Source organism: Lynx canadensis, chromosome C1, assembly GCF_007474595.2.
Source record: "Lynx canadensis isolate LIC74 chromosome C1, mLynCan4.pri.v2, whole genome shotgun sequence".
In the NCBI taxonomy this organism is placed as follows: domain Eukaryota; kingdom Metazoa; phylum Chordata; class Mammalia; order Carnivora; family Felidae; genus Lynx; species Lynx canadensis.
In genome coordinates, this window is record NC_044310.1 from 62593575 (window position 1) to 62611736 (window position 18162).

Below are 18162 nucleotides of genomic sequence, written 5' to 3' on the forward strand. Positions count from 1 at the left end.
AGATATATTTAGAACTCTGCATCCCAAAGCAACAGAATATACCTTCTTCTCGAGTGCACATGGAACATTCTCCAAGATAGATCATATACTGGGTCACAAAACAGCCCTTCATAAGTTTACAAGAATTGAAATTATACCATGCATACTTTCAGACCACAATGCTATGAAGCTTGAAATCAACCACAGGAAAAAGTCTGGAAAACCTCCAAAAGCATGGAGGTTAAAGAACACCCTACTAATGAATGAGTGGGTCAACCAGGCAATTAGAGAAGAAATTAAAAAATATATGGAAACAAACGAAAATGAAAATACAACAATCCAAACGCTTTGGGACGCAGCGAAGGCAGTCCTGAGAGGAAAATACATTGCAATCCAGGCCTATCTCAAGAAACAAGAAAAATCCCAAATACAAAATCTAACAGCACACCTAAAGGAAATAGAAGCAGAACAGCAAAGGCAGCCTAAACCCAGCAGAAGAAGACAAATAATAAAGATCAGAGCAGAAATAAACAATATAGAATCTAAAAAAACTGTAGAGCAGATCAACGAAACCAAGAGTTGGTTTCTTGAAAAAATAAACAAAATTGACAAACCTCTAGCCAGGCTTCTCAAAAAGAAAAGGGAGATGACCCAAATAGATAAAATCATGAATGAAAATGGAATTATTACAACCAATCCCTCAGAGATACAAACAATTATTAGGGAATACTATGAAAAATTATATGCCAACAAATTGGACAACCTGGAAGAAATGGACACATTCCTGAACACCCACACTCTTCCAAAACTCAATCAGGAGGAAAGAGAAAGCTTGAACAGACCCATAACCAGCGAAGAAATTGAATCAGTCATCAAAAATCTCCCAACAAATAAGAGTCCAGGACCAGATGGTTTCCCAGGGGAGTTCTACCAGACGTTTAAAGCAGAGATAATACCTATCCTTCTCAAGCTATTCCAAGAAATAGAAAGGGAAGGAAAACTTCCAGACTCATTCTATGAAGCCAGTATTACTTTGATTCCTAAACCAGACAGAGACCCAGTAAAAAAAGAGAACTACCGGCCAATATCCCTGATGAATATGGATGCAAAAATTCTCAATAAGATACTAGCAAATCGAATTCAACGGCATATAAAAAGAATTATTCACCATGATCAAGTGGGATTCATTCCTGGGATGCAGGGCTGGTTCAACATTCGCAAATCAATCAACGTGATATATCACATTAACAAAAAAAAAGATAAGAACCATATGATCCTGTCAATCGATGCAGAAAAGGCCTTTGACAAAATTTAGCACCGTTTCTTAATAAAAACCCTCGAGAAAGTCGGGATAGAAGGAACATACTTAAAGATCATAAAAGCCATTTATGAAAAGCCCACAGCTAACATCATCCTCAATGGGGAAAAACTGAGAGCTTTTTCCCTGAGATCAGGAACACGACAGGGATGCCCACTCTCACCGCTGTTGTTTAACATAGTGTTGGAAGTTCTAGCATCAGCAATCAGACAACAAAAGGAAATCAAAGGCATCCAAATTGGCAAAGATGAAGTCAAGCTTTTGCTTTTTGCAGATGACATGATATTATACATGGAAAATCTGATAGACTCCACCAAAAGTCTGCTAGAACTGATACATGAATTCAGCAAAGTTGCAGGATACAAAATCAATGTACAGAAATCAGTTGCATTCTTATACACTAACAATGAAGCAACAGAAAGACAAATAAAGAAACTGATCCCATTCACAATTGCACCAAGAAGCATAAAATACCTAGGAATAAATCTAACCAAAGATGTAAAGGATCTGTATGCTGAAAACTATAGAAAGCTTATGAAGGTAATTGAAGAAGATTTAAAGAAATGGAAAGACATTCTGTGCTCATGGATTGGAAAAATAAATATTGTCAAAATGTCAATACTACCCAAAGCTATCTACACATTCAATGCAATCTCAATCAAAATTGCACCAGCATTCTTCTCGAAACTAGAACAAGCAATCCTAAAATTCATATGGAACCACAAAAGGCCCCAAATAGCCAAAGGAATTTTGAAGAAGAAGACCAAAGCAGGAGGCATCACAATCCCAGACTTTAGCCTCTACTACAAAGCTGTCATCATCAAGACAGCATGGTATTGGCACAAAAGCAGACACATAGACCAATGGAATAGAATAGAAACCCAGAACTAGATCCACAAACGTATGGCCAACTCATCTTTGACAAAGCAGGAAAGAACATCCAATGGAAAAAAGACAGCCTCTTTAACAAATGGTGCTGGGAGAACTGGACAGCAACATGCAGAAGATTGAAACTAGACCACTTTCTCACACCATTCACAAAAATAAACTCAAAATGGATAAAGGACCTGAATGTGAGACAGGAAACCATCAAAACCTTAGAGGAGAAAGCAGGAAAAGACCTCTCTGACCTCAGCCATAGCAATCTCTTACTCGACACATCCCCAAAGGCAAGGGAATTAAAAGCAAAAGTGAATTACTGGGACCTTATGAAGATAAAAAGCTTCTGCACAGCAAACGAAACAACCAACAAAACTAAAAGGCAACCAACGGAATGGGAAAAGATATTTGTAAATGACATATTGGACAAAGGGCTAGTATCCAAAATCTATAAAGAGCTCACCAAACTCCACACCCGAAAAACAAATAACCCAGTGAAGAAATGGGCAGAAAACATGAATAGACACTTCTCTAAAGAAGACATCCAGATGGCCAACAGGCACATGAAAAGATGTTCAGCGTCTCTCCTTATCAGGGAAATACAAATCAAAACCACACTCAGGTATCACCTCACGCCAGTTAGAGTGGCCAAAATGAACAAATCAGGAGACTATAGATGCTGGAGAGGATGTGGAGAAACGGGAACCCTCTTGCACTGTTGGTGGGAATGCAGATTGGCGCAGCCGCTCTGGAAAGCAGTGTGGAGGTTCCTCAGAAACTTAAAAATAGACCTACCCTATGACCCAGCAATAGCACTGCTAGGAATTTATCTAAGGGATACAGGAGTACTGATGCATAGGGGCACTTATATCCCAATGTTCATAGCAGCACTCTCAACAATAGCCAAATTATGGAAAGAGCCTAAATGTCCATCAACTGATGAATGGATAAAGAAATTATGGTTTATATACACAATGGAATACTACGTGGCAATGAGAAAAAATGAAATATGGCCTTTTGTAGCAACGTGGATGGAACTGGAGAGTGTGATGCTAAGTGAAATAAGCCATACAGAGAAAGACAGATACCATATGGTTTCACTCTTATGTGGATCCTGAGAAACTTAACAGGAACCCATGGGGGAGGGGGAGGAAAAAAGAAAAAAGAAAAAAAAAAAAAAGAGGTTAGAGTGGGAGAGAGCCAAAGCATAAGAGACTGTTAAAAACTGAGAACAAACTGAGGGTTGATGGGGGGTGGGAGGGAGGAGAGGGTGGGTGATGGGTATTGAGGAGGGCACCTTTTGGGATGAGCACTGGGTGTTGTATGGAAACCAATTTGACAATAAATTTCATATATTAAAAAAAATAATAATAAGATCATGACCTGAGCCGAAGTCAGATGCTTAACCGACTGATCCACCCAGGCACCCCAAAAGAAAACTTTTTTAAAAAAGAAAAGCTTACTAGAACAACTTTAAAAATAAAGGAGGTGAGTCTGGGTGGCTCAACTGGTTAAGCACCTGACTCTTGGGTTTGGCTCAAGTCATGATCTCACAGGTTTTTGTTCAAGCCCTGTGTCAGGCTGGCAGTGCAGAGCCTGCCTGAGATTCTCTCTCTCTGCCCCTCCTTTATGTTCTCTCTCAAAATAAACAAACTTAAAAAAAAATATATGGGAACTAGAATGTTTTATATTTCTTACTTTTTTATTGGAAGAAATGGTTTTTCTGTGTGAAAACAATGTTTCCAAGCCGTGATCAGATAGGCATGCTCATTTTCGTTCCCAAGTAGACTAAAAACATAGTGGGACCTCCTATCAGAGCCACTGCCCATCACCAGTTTCCCCTTACCATGAACATTAGGATCCTACCACCAAGCTCACAAACTATAACAGGACACCTGGGAGGCATAACTTATTTAATTATACTTATTTATTAGTAAGATGAACTGTTCATTGCTTCCGTGTATAGACAGAACCAAAGTCACCTTGGAATTATTTTTGTTCCTCAAAAGGTCAGTTGAGTGACCTCTCAGTTAAGAAAACATGGTTTCTCCCTTTTTTTTTATACTCCTTGGTTTGGGGAGGATCAATTTTCTTTATAAGAAAGAAGAACTCAAACTTTTCTCCCTGATATTTTAATTTAGGATGGAAACGACTGACCTTGAATTAGGTCTTAGGGCCAAAAGGAATTCAAATACTACAAAAGGGAACCTGCCTTGAAGGCAGAGACTGAGCTGGTACTTAGGCATCATAAGGGCCTAAAAGAGTAGGGGCTGCATTCAGACACTAGTCATGCTTTGAGGAGAAATGACTGATCACTACCTAAAGACTTAAAAGCTATATTTTGGGGAGTATTTGGCTGGCTCACTCAGAGGAACATGTGACTCTTGATCTTGGGGTCATGAGTTCGAGCCCCATGTTGGGTGTAGAGATTACTTAAATTTTTGTTTTTAGAGAGAGCACAAGTGGGGGGGAGGGGCAGAGAGAGGGGAAAAGAGGATCCGAAGAAGGCTCTCCACTGACAGCAGCAAGCCCAATGTGGGGCTCAAAGTCACACACCATGAGATCACGACCTGAGCTAAAGCAGACACTCAACCGACTGAGCCACCAAGGTACCCCATTAAATAACATTAAAAAAAAGCTCTATTTTTGGATCCTAGTGTAGAAAACCCTACAGTAGTAGAAGGATCCAGATGAGTAACTGACTAAGAAATGATACCAAATAGCACCAACCAAAATGTCAGAGCTCCAGTAGACTATAAGGTTTCTCTCTCCACCTAGAAACTGGAAGTAAGGCTTCACCTTCCTGGGCATTTTGGGGCAGTTCAAGTCAGGGAAGGGAATGATATGCTGGACTTCCTGAAGCAATGAATAGAAAAGTACACATGTGACTGTATTATTACCCCCATATACTTTAATACCAGAAATGATGGAGTCAAGTTTAACCACATTTAGATATTAACTTAGCTATTTTGTTTATTTTCTACCTCATCCTATGAGGGATTTAAGACTGAATGATGAAGAATTTAAGCCTCCTCCTCTCTGTACTTGGTACTTTCAGTCCTACTGAGAGGTCCAGTGGACCCATGATGACCTTCCTTTAATCTTTTGCAATGATCTATACATCACCTGCATGTCAAGGCCCTTAACTAGTCTTATTTGGCTTAGTTCATTTCTCTATTAAAGAAGCAATCCTAAGCTTTACCAGATTCAAGGGAAAGAGACACAGGCACATACCTCTTGGCAGAAAGAGGGGCAAAGAAGTCACAGCCATGTATTAAAACTACTATAGTCCAGCCTCTGGCCACACACTGTTTACATTCCTTCCACAATCAAATCGGTTTATACTCTCCCAAGGTTCTCAGAAGCCTCATCCAATTAAAGAATCAGGCTCAGGCTCAGGGTCTGGATCTCATCACCTAAGTAAGGCCCAGGTGTGGATGATGTTCTTCAGAGCTGGTGGTTCTCCTAAGCACAATCTTTAGCTAGATCACTGAATTCATTAGGTACATTTCTTGCCTCCCACATTACCATCTGCAGCAGCAGGAGCAGCAATGCTGCCAAACTTTCAACACTATGTCACAAGGTGCCCTTCTGTCCTGTTTCTAATTGCATTTTTCTCACTTTCCTTCGAACTCTGACAGTTTCCTCAAAATCCATTGGGTTTCTGAACATGCCCTGGTTTGAAAACCAATGCCCATGTTTTAGGTTTTGTTAAGTAGCATTCCTCTTCCAGGTACAAAATTTTGTTCTGCTTATCTGTTTTTACACCCCTAAACCCACTAGCTTAATACAACCATTTTATTTTGCTCATGATTTCAGCAGTTAGAAATCTGGGGAAGGCTCAGCTGGGGCTCTTGAGATCTTTCATGAAGTCACATGTTGCCGGGGGCTTCAATCATCTGAAAACCTTATGAAGCTGATGGCAAACACTATTTCTGGGAGTTCAGCTGAGCCTGCTGATCAAGTTCCCTACACAGGGCTTCTCCACGTGGTTTAGGCCTCTCACAGCATGGCGAGAGTTCTCGGCTTGTTTACATTATTTTACTTTCTTGTTAATTTCCTAGCATCTCAACTAATAGGGATAATTATCCCTAAGACAGAAAAACAAAAACAAACACAAACTTTGGACCCTAACTTCAGGTGCCTCCCACGTAAACACAACGAACTAACACACTTAACTGGAAATACATTTGAAAAGAAAAGAAATATGACAAATTCCATGATTTGGATCATATGTGGAACTTAAGAAAACAAACAGGAAAAATAAAAAGACAAACCAAAGAAAACAAAAACAAAAAACCAAAAAACCAACAACCAGACTTTTAACTATACACAACTGATGATTATCAGAGGGGAGGTGGGTGGAATAGGGGAAGGGGATTAAAAGTACACTTCCCTTGATAAGCACTAAGTAATGTATAGAATTGAATCACTGTATTGTACACCTGAAACTAGTATTTTAACTATACTAGAATTAATTTTTTTAAAGAGGAAGTAAAAGAAAAAAAATTTATTAAATGTTAAAATTCTGCTATTATTGCGTAATGTTAGCACAAGGATAACAAAGGACAATTTGCATAATAAATATTCCAATTCTTTTTTCTAGCTAGTACAATAATTGAATAGCAACCATCAGTGAAGTGGGACAAAAGAGAGCTATTATCATAAACGTTAGTTTGATCTTTCAAGGAGATGTGATTACCTTCTATCCAGACTCCACTTCTGCTTTTCATTAGCAGAATGTCAAGTGCCTTTGTTGCATCCAAGTGTTACCTAGCTGGCCATATTCCACATAAAGGGCAAAGAACAGGTTGTTTTTTTGTTTTTTTCCTCAGCTGAATTTGTGAGAAACATGGCTCTTTCATGGTAAAACTTCTTATGAAAAGAAATGGATGGAAGATATGCCTTAGAAGGTCCTGATCTAACAAAATGGCAAAAGATGTCAAACCACTATTAACCTTTAAAATAAAACTGCCAGTTGGTTTACCGGCAAAAACAGGTTTACCTGGGAATAGCAGAGCAAGCTACAACAAAACTGAAGAGGAACACTCCTTTAATAGGGCAAAAAAGGAAGTTGAGAGGGCTATTATAATCAAAAACTCAACTGGAGTAACCTGGGAATTGAAGTATAGTGGCTTTTCATGTGCTGAGTTGTGACTGTCTCTCATTGGCTGGGCTGTTGCTGGGGTGAGACTTTTCTTCCTTCTGCAGGGATAGTAAAGTAGCAGCTAAAGCAGGACTGACCTTGTTGTGGAATTGACCTTGTTGTGTAAATCTGAAACTGCTATAACACTGTATGTTAACTATACTGGAATTAAAGTTTAAAAATAAAATAAAAACACTTGTATCTTTTAAAATAAATAAGTAAAGTCCTACTGACTTGGGGGGTACCTCTCTTCCCATTGGATGTGCAATCAATGACGAGTGGCAGGCATGAGAGCTCCTCTGTTGGCCTCCCAACTCCATCTTAAACAAGATTTCCTTGGGGCATTCAGTGGCTCAGTCGGTTAAGTGGCCAACTTGGGCTCAGATCATGATCTCAATGGTTCATGAGTTCAAGCCCCACATTTGTGCTGCTAGCTCAGAGCCTAGAGCGTGCTTCAGATTCTGCATCTCCCTCTCTCTGCCCCTCTCCCACTCACACTCTGTCTCTCTCAAAAATAAATCAACGTTAAAAATTTTTAAAAAATATTTCCTTTTATTGATTTTCACACTACTTATAACATATTGGTGTGATTGAGATAACATCATCTTTCCTCAGGTGAAGGTATATATTCTTTCATGCCAAAAAATTTTTCACACTCCTGGTAACCTCTGCTAATCGTTTTCTGCCGTTCTTCCTTTAAATCCAATATAAGACATAACTGAAGAGGTAAGTTTATTTTAGACTAGTTAGACTATTTGTGGTTCAGGAATGAGAAAAATATATAAATACACAAACACATATGTATACGTATATATTCAGTAAATTTTGTGAGTCATTCGTTTTAATCAGTGGCATCAGGATTAATGTGGAAGAATCACTAAATCCAGTATTGGACACAGTTTTTCATTGAGGAACATTTATTCTCCAACTTATTTATATTAATTAAGGTATTTATAAACCAAATCCGGAGATCTTAAAGAAGCAAAGTTCTTATTTTGCTCCAGAGGGAATGACGGTGTGCACTCCCATCCCTTTTCTCTACTGTGTCAACAGGAGAGTGGCAGTGGCTTTCCCAGTTCTATATAAGGACAGAACACATTTCTCTGTGGATTACAACACACTGGCTCTGAGATATGGAGGAGACCTATTTGTTATGCCAGAAGATCCCCTGATGGAAAGATTCCAGGCAAACTAAGAGATCCTTGTGAAGTTTCTGTGTGCATTCAAACTTTAATAACCAAAATTATGGGTTGCCATAGAGGGATGATATAATAAATTAATTTAAAAACAATTTCTTAAAATTCAGAACAACTAGAATACACAATGGCAGCAAATGAAATACTGCCTAGCAGTATTATGTACTATTATTTGTATACCTGGATATCATTTCACTTACTTCTCACAACAGCCCTGCAAAGTAGGTAGTGTTCCTATATTTCACAGATGAGAAAATTGAGGTTAAGAAACCAGTCCAAGTCCACCAAATAATGCAAGCAAACCCTAGATCAACTTGGCTCCAACTCCTTTCTCTTATGCAACCAATTTCAATTCTATGACAAAAAGTAAAAACAACCAAAAAAATCAGATCAGAAAAATGTGTCCCAAAGTTAGAGAAGCTAAAATTCTGTTAATTCTGTAAGGAAATTTATGCTGTAATATTCAATTTATAGACTGTGTATTGTGCTATAATGGCTTTAATGTTTTCAAGTTAAAATACTCTGAAGAAATAACCAAGGAATCTTCTGAAGGTCTTAGAAAACATTATTTAATTTTGTGGTTTATTCTCCTTTATTCTTCTCTCCCTACTTTTCTTCCTGCCTTACTTTTTTGAATTCTCCAATTCTGTATAGCTTTTGCATAATATTACTGAGATGATCTTTTGGAAATTAGTTTTAATTGCTATTCTCAAAGTATTTCTCTTATTGGGAGATAAAACTGAAGAACAGGGAAGAGCATTTTCCATTGTTTCCAATGTAGGCACAGCTACTTATGCATTCTATCCACACTAACTCTAGGCCATTCATTATTGGTACTAGAATTAATGAAGTTTTCTGGCCCCTGCTCTAATAATAATATATTAAAGTTTCCTAAGTCAGCATCTAAGGGGCAGGACTTAAGTCTCAGAGGGAAATAGTGATATATTTACATGCAATTGTGAAACTTTTTACAGAAAATATTCACTATCCTCTGCTAGTATTTTAAAAATGTAAATAATTTGTATATTTATCCTCTTTATTTTCACTTTCATAGAAAAATCTTTAACCTAACAGTAAACAACAGAATATCTCTTTCTGGTAGGCAAAGACAATGAGACTTCTTAAACATCAATGAATTATGTGGTAAAATTCTTAATGATTGTTCCTTCTTTTAAATTTGCTTATTGGGGCGCCTGGGTGGCGCAGTCGGTTAAGCGTCCGACTTCAGCCAGGTCACGATCTCGCGGTCCGTGAGTTCGAGCCCCGCGTCGGGCTCTGGGCTGATGGCTCAGAGCCTGGAGCCTGTTTCCGATTCTGTGTCTCCCTCTCTCTCTGCCCCTCCCCCGTTCATGCTCTGTCTCTCTCTGTCCCAAAAATAAATAAACGTTGAAAAAAAAATTTAAAAAAAAATAAATTTGCTTATAGAAAGAAAAGTTTATGTATTATCTCAACTAATCTAGGTCTTGGTACATATTAGTAAACAGCAACATGAACATAATTAGCAGCTTAACAGAATTTCAAAACTAAAAATGATTAAAAAGAAACCATAAACTTTTTTTTCCTTCTTTATAATTGTACTTATTTAAGTAATTAAGGTTTGTCTTTGAATAAATTACTTTGTGTTTATTATTCATTGAATCTGCTACCCAATGAGTACTGGTGAGGCACATTCCCTCCAGAAAAGACAAGAATCAATAATAACAAGGCTTTGCGAAGAAAATGATTAATGTTAAAAATGGGACATTGACTTAGTTACTTCATCAGCAAATTTTACATATCTTCTATACCCGTATTTACTCACCCAAAAGTCCTAAAATAATGTAGCCAATAATGCACAGTATGAAGATTATGCAGCACAGAACATCTGTACAACTCCTAAAAACAAAAAGGAATAAAGAATTAAAAGCGATCCAACATGACATCTTATTTAGTGAACAAATATGGGAAAGGGGAAAAATAATAATTGTGATATGCCATTTTATACCCAGTAATTCTTAAAGGTATATCAGATGTATTTCTGTAATCAAAGACTTCATTAGCAATGGACTGGTCATAGCTCCATGATTAAAGAAGTTTCCCCAGGATTCTTCACGTTTATTCTCTCTTGCTTCTTTATTTGTAAGATATTTTTAGAGACTGGAATATAACAACATCAACATATAAAACATCTATATCTCCCTTTCTCCATTATCTTTCTATACACATATTTAAAGCATACTATTTATTAAATAAATGACCGACTACACAAACTTTCTATGGGGTGTAGAGGTGCAACTATACTAACAATAGTGTATCTAATGCATTAAAAAACAAAATGGCTCAAAACTGTACTTTTACCAACTATTCTATAAATTAGATATTGTCAAATTAGGTTTAGAGAAAATCTGGCTTGATAGAGATTCAGTGATTTGCTAAGAATCACAAATCAGGCTAAAATCCAGTAGAGATGCTCAATTCTTTCAACTAAAGTACTTCCTACTTCTAATATTATATCTTGTTCAGCTTATAAGTGGTCTGGAAGGCCAAATGCTTGAAAGTGAAAAACAATACACCTATTCTCTACTTGAAAACTTAATGAAAAATGTACTCGTAAAGAAAAAAGATTAAATTATTTGAGAGGATTAAAAGTTGCACATGAGAATTTTCAGAGCAAAAACTTCTGGCTCTTGAGGGCATATGGATATATGCTCTAATATTTTAGCACAGGGAGGTTGAAGTTACACACTATTTTTTGTGATGGTGGTAGTAATAATAACGAATAGGAGTTGTACAGTAACAGACACAATAATGCCTTACATTGATAAAGCCCTACTATACCTTTACTGCATTCACATACATTGTGAGTTTCTTAAGGATACCTTTAGGTTTTTAGGGGAATTGACTTATTTAAGGTCCATGAGAGAGAGGTAGAGAGAGGGTAAGGTAAACCAAATATCTAGGTTTCCAATGCCTAACCCTTTTAATTTAGTACTTATTCTAATATTATTTCAATTTTCTGTAAAGCCTCAAGTTAGCCATATCTAAAATTTTTTCACGTGTTCCTATTACCTCAATAGGAAACGAATCTTTCATAGAGAGAGTTAATCATGCTCAATCCAGAAACAAACTATCATTTGCTTAAATCCAAATACAATCCAGGAATTTTAAATTTCATTTTGTCTAAGAATTATGAGAATAGTAGTAAAAAGGGAAGAAACAGGTGCTCTAGCTTTCTTTCTTTGACAGTCACTGAAAAGCAAAAACCTGCTTGGGGGTGAGGTGAGTATCTGGTTCACATGAATTCTTACATATCCTGTTCAGGATCAGGTTTTCATCCTGTCAGAGGGGTTGTTAAATTGAGAGCAGTTGTTAAATTAGTGTGATGCCTGCAGGTAGGGAACTAAAGGAGGGAAAATTAGAACGCTGGTGTGCCTTAATTAGAAACCTTGGAGTTGTCAAAGCCCTTGTGTTTAATAATAACTACCAAGAAGAGGGAGAGTGGGTGTGACCAGAAGCATCAGCCAAATTGGCCACCATCTTGTAATTATTTATCTATAATATGTTTATATCTATATACTCACATTATATATAATATGTACTATAATGCTTTTTTATAAAAAACTAATATTACATAGCATTATAATGTTACATGTTTATGATGCTATGTCGCAAGCACAAGGAAGGGTAAACATACTAGAAAGATGAATGTAGGAAACTTACCAATCTGAAAGGACAAGGCACAAAGAAGCAGACCCCAAAAGGAAATTTTTTAAGACTAAAACCCATACTCATCAGCTACTGGCACTGATGAACAGGCATTAGTTGGAGTTTTGGCCCAATTTAGGTTTTACACTATGGTTTCTCTCTTTTTTTGGTGCCAAGGATAGACTGCAGCACCACGGACTACTCCAGGCCCACACAACCATCCCCCAGCAGTTCCTATCATAGTGGAATAGCATTTCTCAATAATTCACACTTTCAGGTGTTGGGGATTATATTCTGAGACCAGGGAGGATAATGTATTCAAGTCTGCTTTGTTTTTCTGGTACACAGATTTAGAGAAAGAGTGGACCATACCCCCTGGCCAGACTGCTTAATTTTATATTATTTAAACACAAAAGAATGTTGAACAAACTGAAAATTATGAATAGAAAATTCATCTCAAAAAGCAGGAGAGTTTTTCTAGATAAAACATTCCTGTTTCTGAATTTGTTCCTGTAGTGATTTGTTTCCTTTTTTCTGTTTTTGTTTGTTTTTTCATGGTCCAGTCTATTTATTTAAGTTATCTCCTCCTAAAGCAAAGGGATGGAATATCAGTATACTGGTCAGCATTCAACACAAGTAAGGAAGTTGAGCTTAAGGTCCCATATACTTTTCTCCTCCCTGTGCAGAGTCATGGTCCAGACCAGTGCTGTGGTCCCCACTGGGTAGTGGTCCAAGTTCTCTTTATTCATCTTCATAGCCAGTCAGAAGTGGATTCACATGAGTGTTATGAAATAGAGTATAATTACCATTTCCCCATGTAAAGGGCTTGGACCTGATGCAGAGATGGGAGTAGGCAACAAAGAACTCTGCTCTCTTGTGCTCTCATGGTGTGACTTCAGGAAGATGTTCAGCACTATCAATCCCATGCCGGAAAGCACTACAAAGTAGGTGAGGGCATTCCACAGGCGAGCTGAACCCTCATCACTGTGGTTGCCACTCCACCTGGACCCGTTCAACTATGCCCAGGACCCACCTAGCAGCCCCAAAATCTGGCACCCAGCTGCCTCCGCCATTTTCAACATGAACCTCTCTGTTATTTTAGAAATTTCCTCTTAAAATAGGGGTGTGGGTGTGTGCCCACATGTGTGTAAAATCAGGAAATTACAATTACCTGCCATTTTTCCCCATTAATGCTTTTCTCCCTTTCCTCAGATATACTCTGTCCGGGGGGGGGGGTGGAAATACTGTTTAGGAAGCTATTGGGAGCACCTGGGTAGCTCAGGTCACTATCTCACTGTTGATAAGATACAGCCCCTCTTGGAGCTCTGTGCTCACAGTGAAGAGCCTGCTTGGGATTGTCTCTCTCTCTCTCTCTCTCTCTCTCTCTCTCTCTCCCTCTCAAAATAAATAATAAAGAAACTTAAAAAATAGAAAACTATTGGAAAATTGAATTTGGACAAAATATCAAATATAACTTGGGCACCATTTTGTGAGGAACATAGCAGAAGCTTAATTCAAATTTTTAGAAGTTGTAGCATCTTATTGTTCATCTCTTTTTATTTCAGGGCATCTGTCATAATCCTAAGTATTCTATAGGAAATGAGTTGTTTTTATTTTTATTTTTTCAAGTTTTAATTTAAATTCCAGTTACTTAATGTACAGTGTAATATTAGTTTCACATGTAGAATTTAGCTGTTCATCACTTACATATAACACCCAATGCTCATCACAAGTGCCCTTATTAATGCCCATCACCCATTTAACTCATCCCTCACAACCACCTCCCCTCCAGTAACTCTGTTTGTTCTCCACAGTTGAGAGTCTGTTTTCTGGTTTGCCTCTCTCTTTTCCCCACTATGTTCATCTGTTTTGTTTCTTAAATTCCACTTATGAGTGAAATCCTAAGTATTTGTCTTTCTCTGCCTTATTTCGCTTAGCATAATACTCTCTAACTCAATCCACATCCAAAGAAATGGTAATATTTCATTCTTCTTACGGCTGAGTATCCATTGTGTGTGTGCATATACACATATATATACACACACACCATATCTTCTTTATCCATTCCCCAGTCATTCGTCATTTGGGCTCTCTCCATAGTTTGACTATTGTTGATGAAGTTACTATAAACATCAGGGTGCATGTATTTCTTCAAATCAGTATTTTTGTATCCTTTGGGTAAACACCCAGTAGTGCAATTGCTGGATCATAAGGGTAGTTCTATTTTTATCTTTTTGACAAACCTCTATACTGTTTTCCAGAGTGCCTGCACCAGTTTGCGTTCCCACCGACAGTGAGAGGGTTTCCCTTACTCCTCATCCTGGCCAACACCTGCTGGTTTCCTATGTTGTTAATTTTAGCCATTCTGACAGGTGTGAGGAGATATTTCTCTGTAGTTTTGATTTGTATTTCTCTGATGATGAGTGATGTCACACATCTTTTCATGTGCCTATTAGCCATCTGTATGTCTTTTTTGGGAAAATGTCTATTTATGTTCTCCAATTTTTTAGCTGGGTTATTTCTTTGGGGAGGGTGTTAAGTTTGGTAAGTTCCTTATAGATTTTGGATATTAATCCTTTATCAGACATGTCCTTTACAAATATCTTCTCCCATTCCAAAGGTTGCCTTTTAGTTTTCTTGATTGTTTCCTTCACTATGCAGAAGCTTTTTATCTTAAGTCCAAATAGTTCATTTTTTATTACCCTTGCATCCAGTGACATGTATAGTAAGAAGTTGCTGTGGCCAAGGTCAAAGAGGTTGCTGCCTGTGTTCTCCTCTAGGATTTTGATGGTTTCCTGTCTCACATTTAGGTCTTTCATCCATTTTGAGTTTATCTTTGTGTATGGGGTAAGAAAGTGGTCCAGTTTCATTCTTCTGCAAGTTGTTGTTTAATTCTCCCAGCACCATTTGCTAAAGAGACTGTCTTTTTTCCGTTGGATATTCTTTCCTGCTTCATCAAAGATTAGTTGACCATATGGTTGTGGGTCCATTTCTAGTTTTTCTATTCTGTTTCATTGATCTGTATGTCTGTATTTGTGCCAGTATCATACTGTCTTGATCAATACAACTTTGTAATATAGCTTGAAGTCCAGAATCATGATATCTCCAGCTTTGTTTTTCTTTTTAGGATTGCTTTGGCTATTTGGGCGTTCTTTTGTGGTTTCATACAAATTTTAGGATTGTTTGTTCTAGCTCTGAGAAAGATGTTCTTAGTATTTTGATAGGGATTGCATTAAATATGTGGATTGCTTTGGGAAGTGTAGACATTTTAATAACATTTGTTCTTCCAATCCATGAGCATGGAATGTTTTCCCATCTCTTTGTGTCCTCCTCACTTTCTTTCATAAATATTTTCTAGTTTTCAGAGTACAAATATTTTACCTCTATGGTTAGGTTTATTCCTAGGTATCTTGGGTGCAATTTGTAAATGGATTCCTTCCTTGATTTCTCTTTCTGCTGCTTCATTATTGGTCTATAGAAATGCAAAAGATTTCAGTGTGTTGATTTTATATCCTGTGACTTCACTAAATTAGTGTATCAGTTCTAGCAATTTTTTTTGGAGTCTTTTGGGTTTTCTATATAGAATATCATGTCATCTGCAAATAGTGAAAGTTTGACTTCTTCCTTGCTAATTTGGGTGCCTTTTGTTTCTTTTTGTTGTCTGATTGCTGAGGCTGGGACTTCCAGTACTATGTTAAATAACAGTGGTGAGAGTGGACATCCTGAGGAAAAGCTCTCAGGTTTTCCTCATTAGGGATGATATTAGCTATTGGGTTTTTTACATGTGGCCTTTATGATGAGGTATGTTCCCTCTATCCCTACTTTGTTGAGGGTTTTTATCATGAATAGACGTTGTACTTTGTCAAATACTTTTTCTGCATCTATTGAGAGGATCAAATGGTTCTTATTCTGTCATTAATATTGTGTATCACGTTGATTGATTTGAGAATATTGAACCACACTTGCAACCCGGGAGTAAATCCCACTTGATCGTGGTGAGTGATTCTCTTAATGTACTGTTGGATTCAATTTGCTAGTATCTTGTTGAGAATTTTTCCATCCATGTTCATCAGGGATTTTGGCCTGTAGTTCTTCCTTTTAGTGGGGTCTTTGTCCAGTTTTGGAATAAGGGTATTGCTGGTCTTACAGAATGAGTTTGGAAGTTTTCTTTCCATTTCTGTTTTTTTTTTTTTTTTTTTTTTTTTAAGAACAGTTAGAGAAGAATAGGTATGAATTTTTCTTTAAATGTTTGGTAGAATTCCTCTGGGAAGCCATCTGAGCCTGGAATTTTGTTTGTGGGGAGATTTTTGATTCTGATTCAATTTCTTTGCTCATTATCGGTCTGTTGAAGTTTTCTATTCTTGTTTCAGTTTTCATAGTTTATATGTCTCTAGGAATTTTTCCATTTTTTTTCCAGATTGTCCAATTTGGTGGCATATAATTTTTCATAATATTCTCTGATAATTGTTTGTATTTCTGTGGTGTTTGTTATTTCTCCTCTCTCATTTGTGATTTTATTTATATGGGTCCTTTCTCTTTTCTTTTTTGATTAAGTCTGGCTAGGGGTTTATCAATTTTATTAATTTTTTCAGAGAACCAGCTCCTGGTCTCATTGATCTGTTCTACTGTTGTTATAGTTTCTGTATCATTTCTGGTCTTGAAACTCGAAGTCAACCACGGGAAATGAGTTATTTTTAAAAACTAAAGATTTAATTTGGATAATTTTAAGACTCTCAAGACAGCTATAGAAATAACTAGGTGATACCAGCTCATGGTTGAAAATCATTCTGAATCATATTTTAGCTAGAGACCTCTCATAGCTGTACCTATACCTCAGGTGGATTCATTTTTACTTTCATAGAAAGCACTAAGAACCATTGTGCTAAACTAAAATGTGTTGCATCCCACCGGGTCCCAGAAAGAAGAAAGAAAGAACAGTTAAAGAGAAATATGCCCCAAGTCTCTCCCTCACCCTACCTCCAAATCAAAGAACAACTTTTTCAAAACAAGATGCTCACTTTCACATTTATCAGAAAGCTATTCAAAACCCTATTCAGATTGAGCTGCCCTGGTGTAAAAGTATTTTCAAAAGTTAAACTACAGAAATACCGTTTCTAACATATCTATTTTTTCAAATTGCAATATGAAGAATATGATCCCAATTGTATTATGTGTTTGCAGATATCCCCATCCTTCCTATCTGGAACCCACAAATATACTATGTCTATATTAACCTCAATTTAAATCCTGGGAGTTTCCTTTGACTTTCCCTTTCTTAGCTTATCTTTTATATTCAATTGACAAATTCTCTTGACTCCTTTTCTCTGGTGTGTCTTTCATCTACCCCTTCCTTTCTATTCCTGCTACCTGGATTCCGTCCAAATTCTCTGATCTTCTCTTCAAGCTATTGCCGTAGTCTCTTAATTGGACTCCTGCATATAGTCTCTGCTTGATCCAATTCAGTCTGCACATCACTGATTATCACTATTATGTGATGATGTCATTTTATTGTTTAAAAAATGGCAGTGCCTCTCCACCATCTATTTAGTAATTTCCAAATGTCTTGGCTTTATGTTTAAGAACCTACAAGTTCAATCCTAATTCAAGCCCCACACTATCTTTCTAGCTTTATCTCCCACCATTCCTCTCAATGTGCTTCAACCAACTTGGGCTTTTTCATTCATTGAGTACACCCCTGCACTCTCCCTTGACTATACTCAGGGTTCTCTGCTAATGCCCCTTTAGATTTCTTCTCTTGGAATAACCCATATGTCCAAATTTGCATGGAACAGCCAGGGTTTAGTCCTGGAGTAACCATTATCAGTGCTCCCTTTTACCCACAAAAGTGTCCCTGTGTGGATCTCCAACCCATCTACAAAATCCCTCATGATAGGATTCTTTTCCTTTTTTAGTGTTGAATAATACTCCATTGTGTGTGTGTGTGTGTGTGTGTGTGTGTG

The 18162-nt window shown here is 37.3% G+C and overlaps 1 protein-coding gene across 1 annotated transcript in view; it reads right to left on the reverse strand.

Moving 5' to 3' along the window:
• SLC44A5 (solute carrier family 44 member 5) overlaps positions 1 to 13275 on the reverse strand; it is a 116012-nt gene extending 102737 nt beyond the window's left edge. The window contains exons 1-3 of the mRNA XM_032594087.1: positions 13236 to 13275; positions 12218 to 12221; positions 10320 to 10393 (exon numbers count right to left, since the gene is read on the reverse strand). Of these exons, the coding sequence (XP_032449978.1) occupies positions 10320 to 10393; positions 12218 to 12221; positions 13236 to 13275 (118 nt within the window). The remainder of the gene's footprint in view (positions 1 to 10319; positions 10394 to 12217; positions 12222 to 13235) is intronic.
• Positions 13276 to 18162: the final 4887 nt, after the last annotated feature.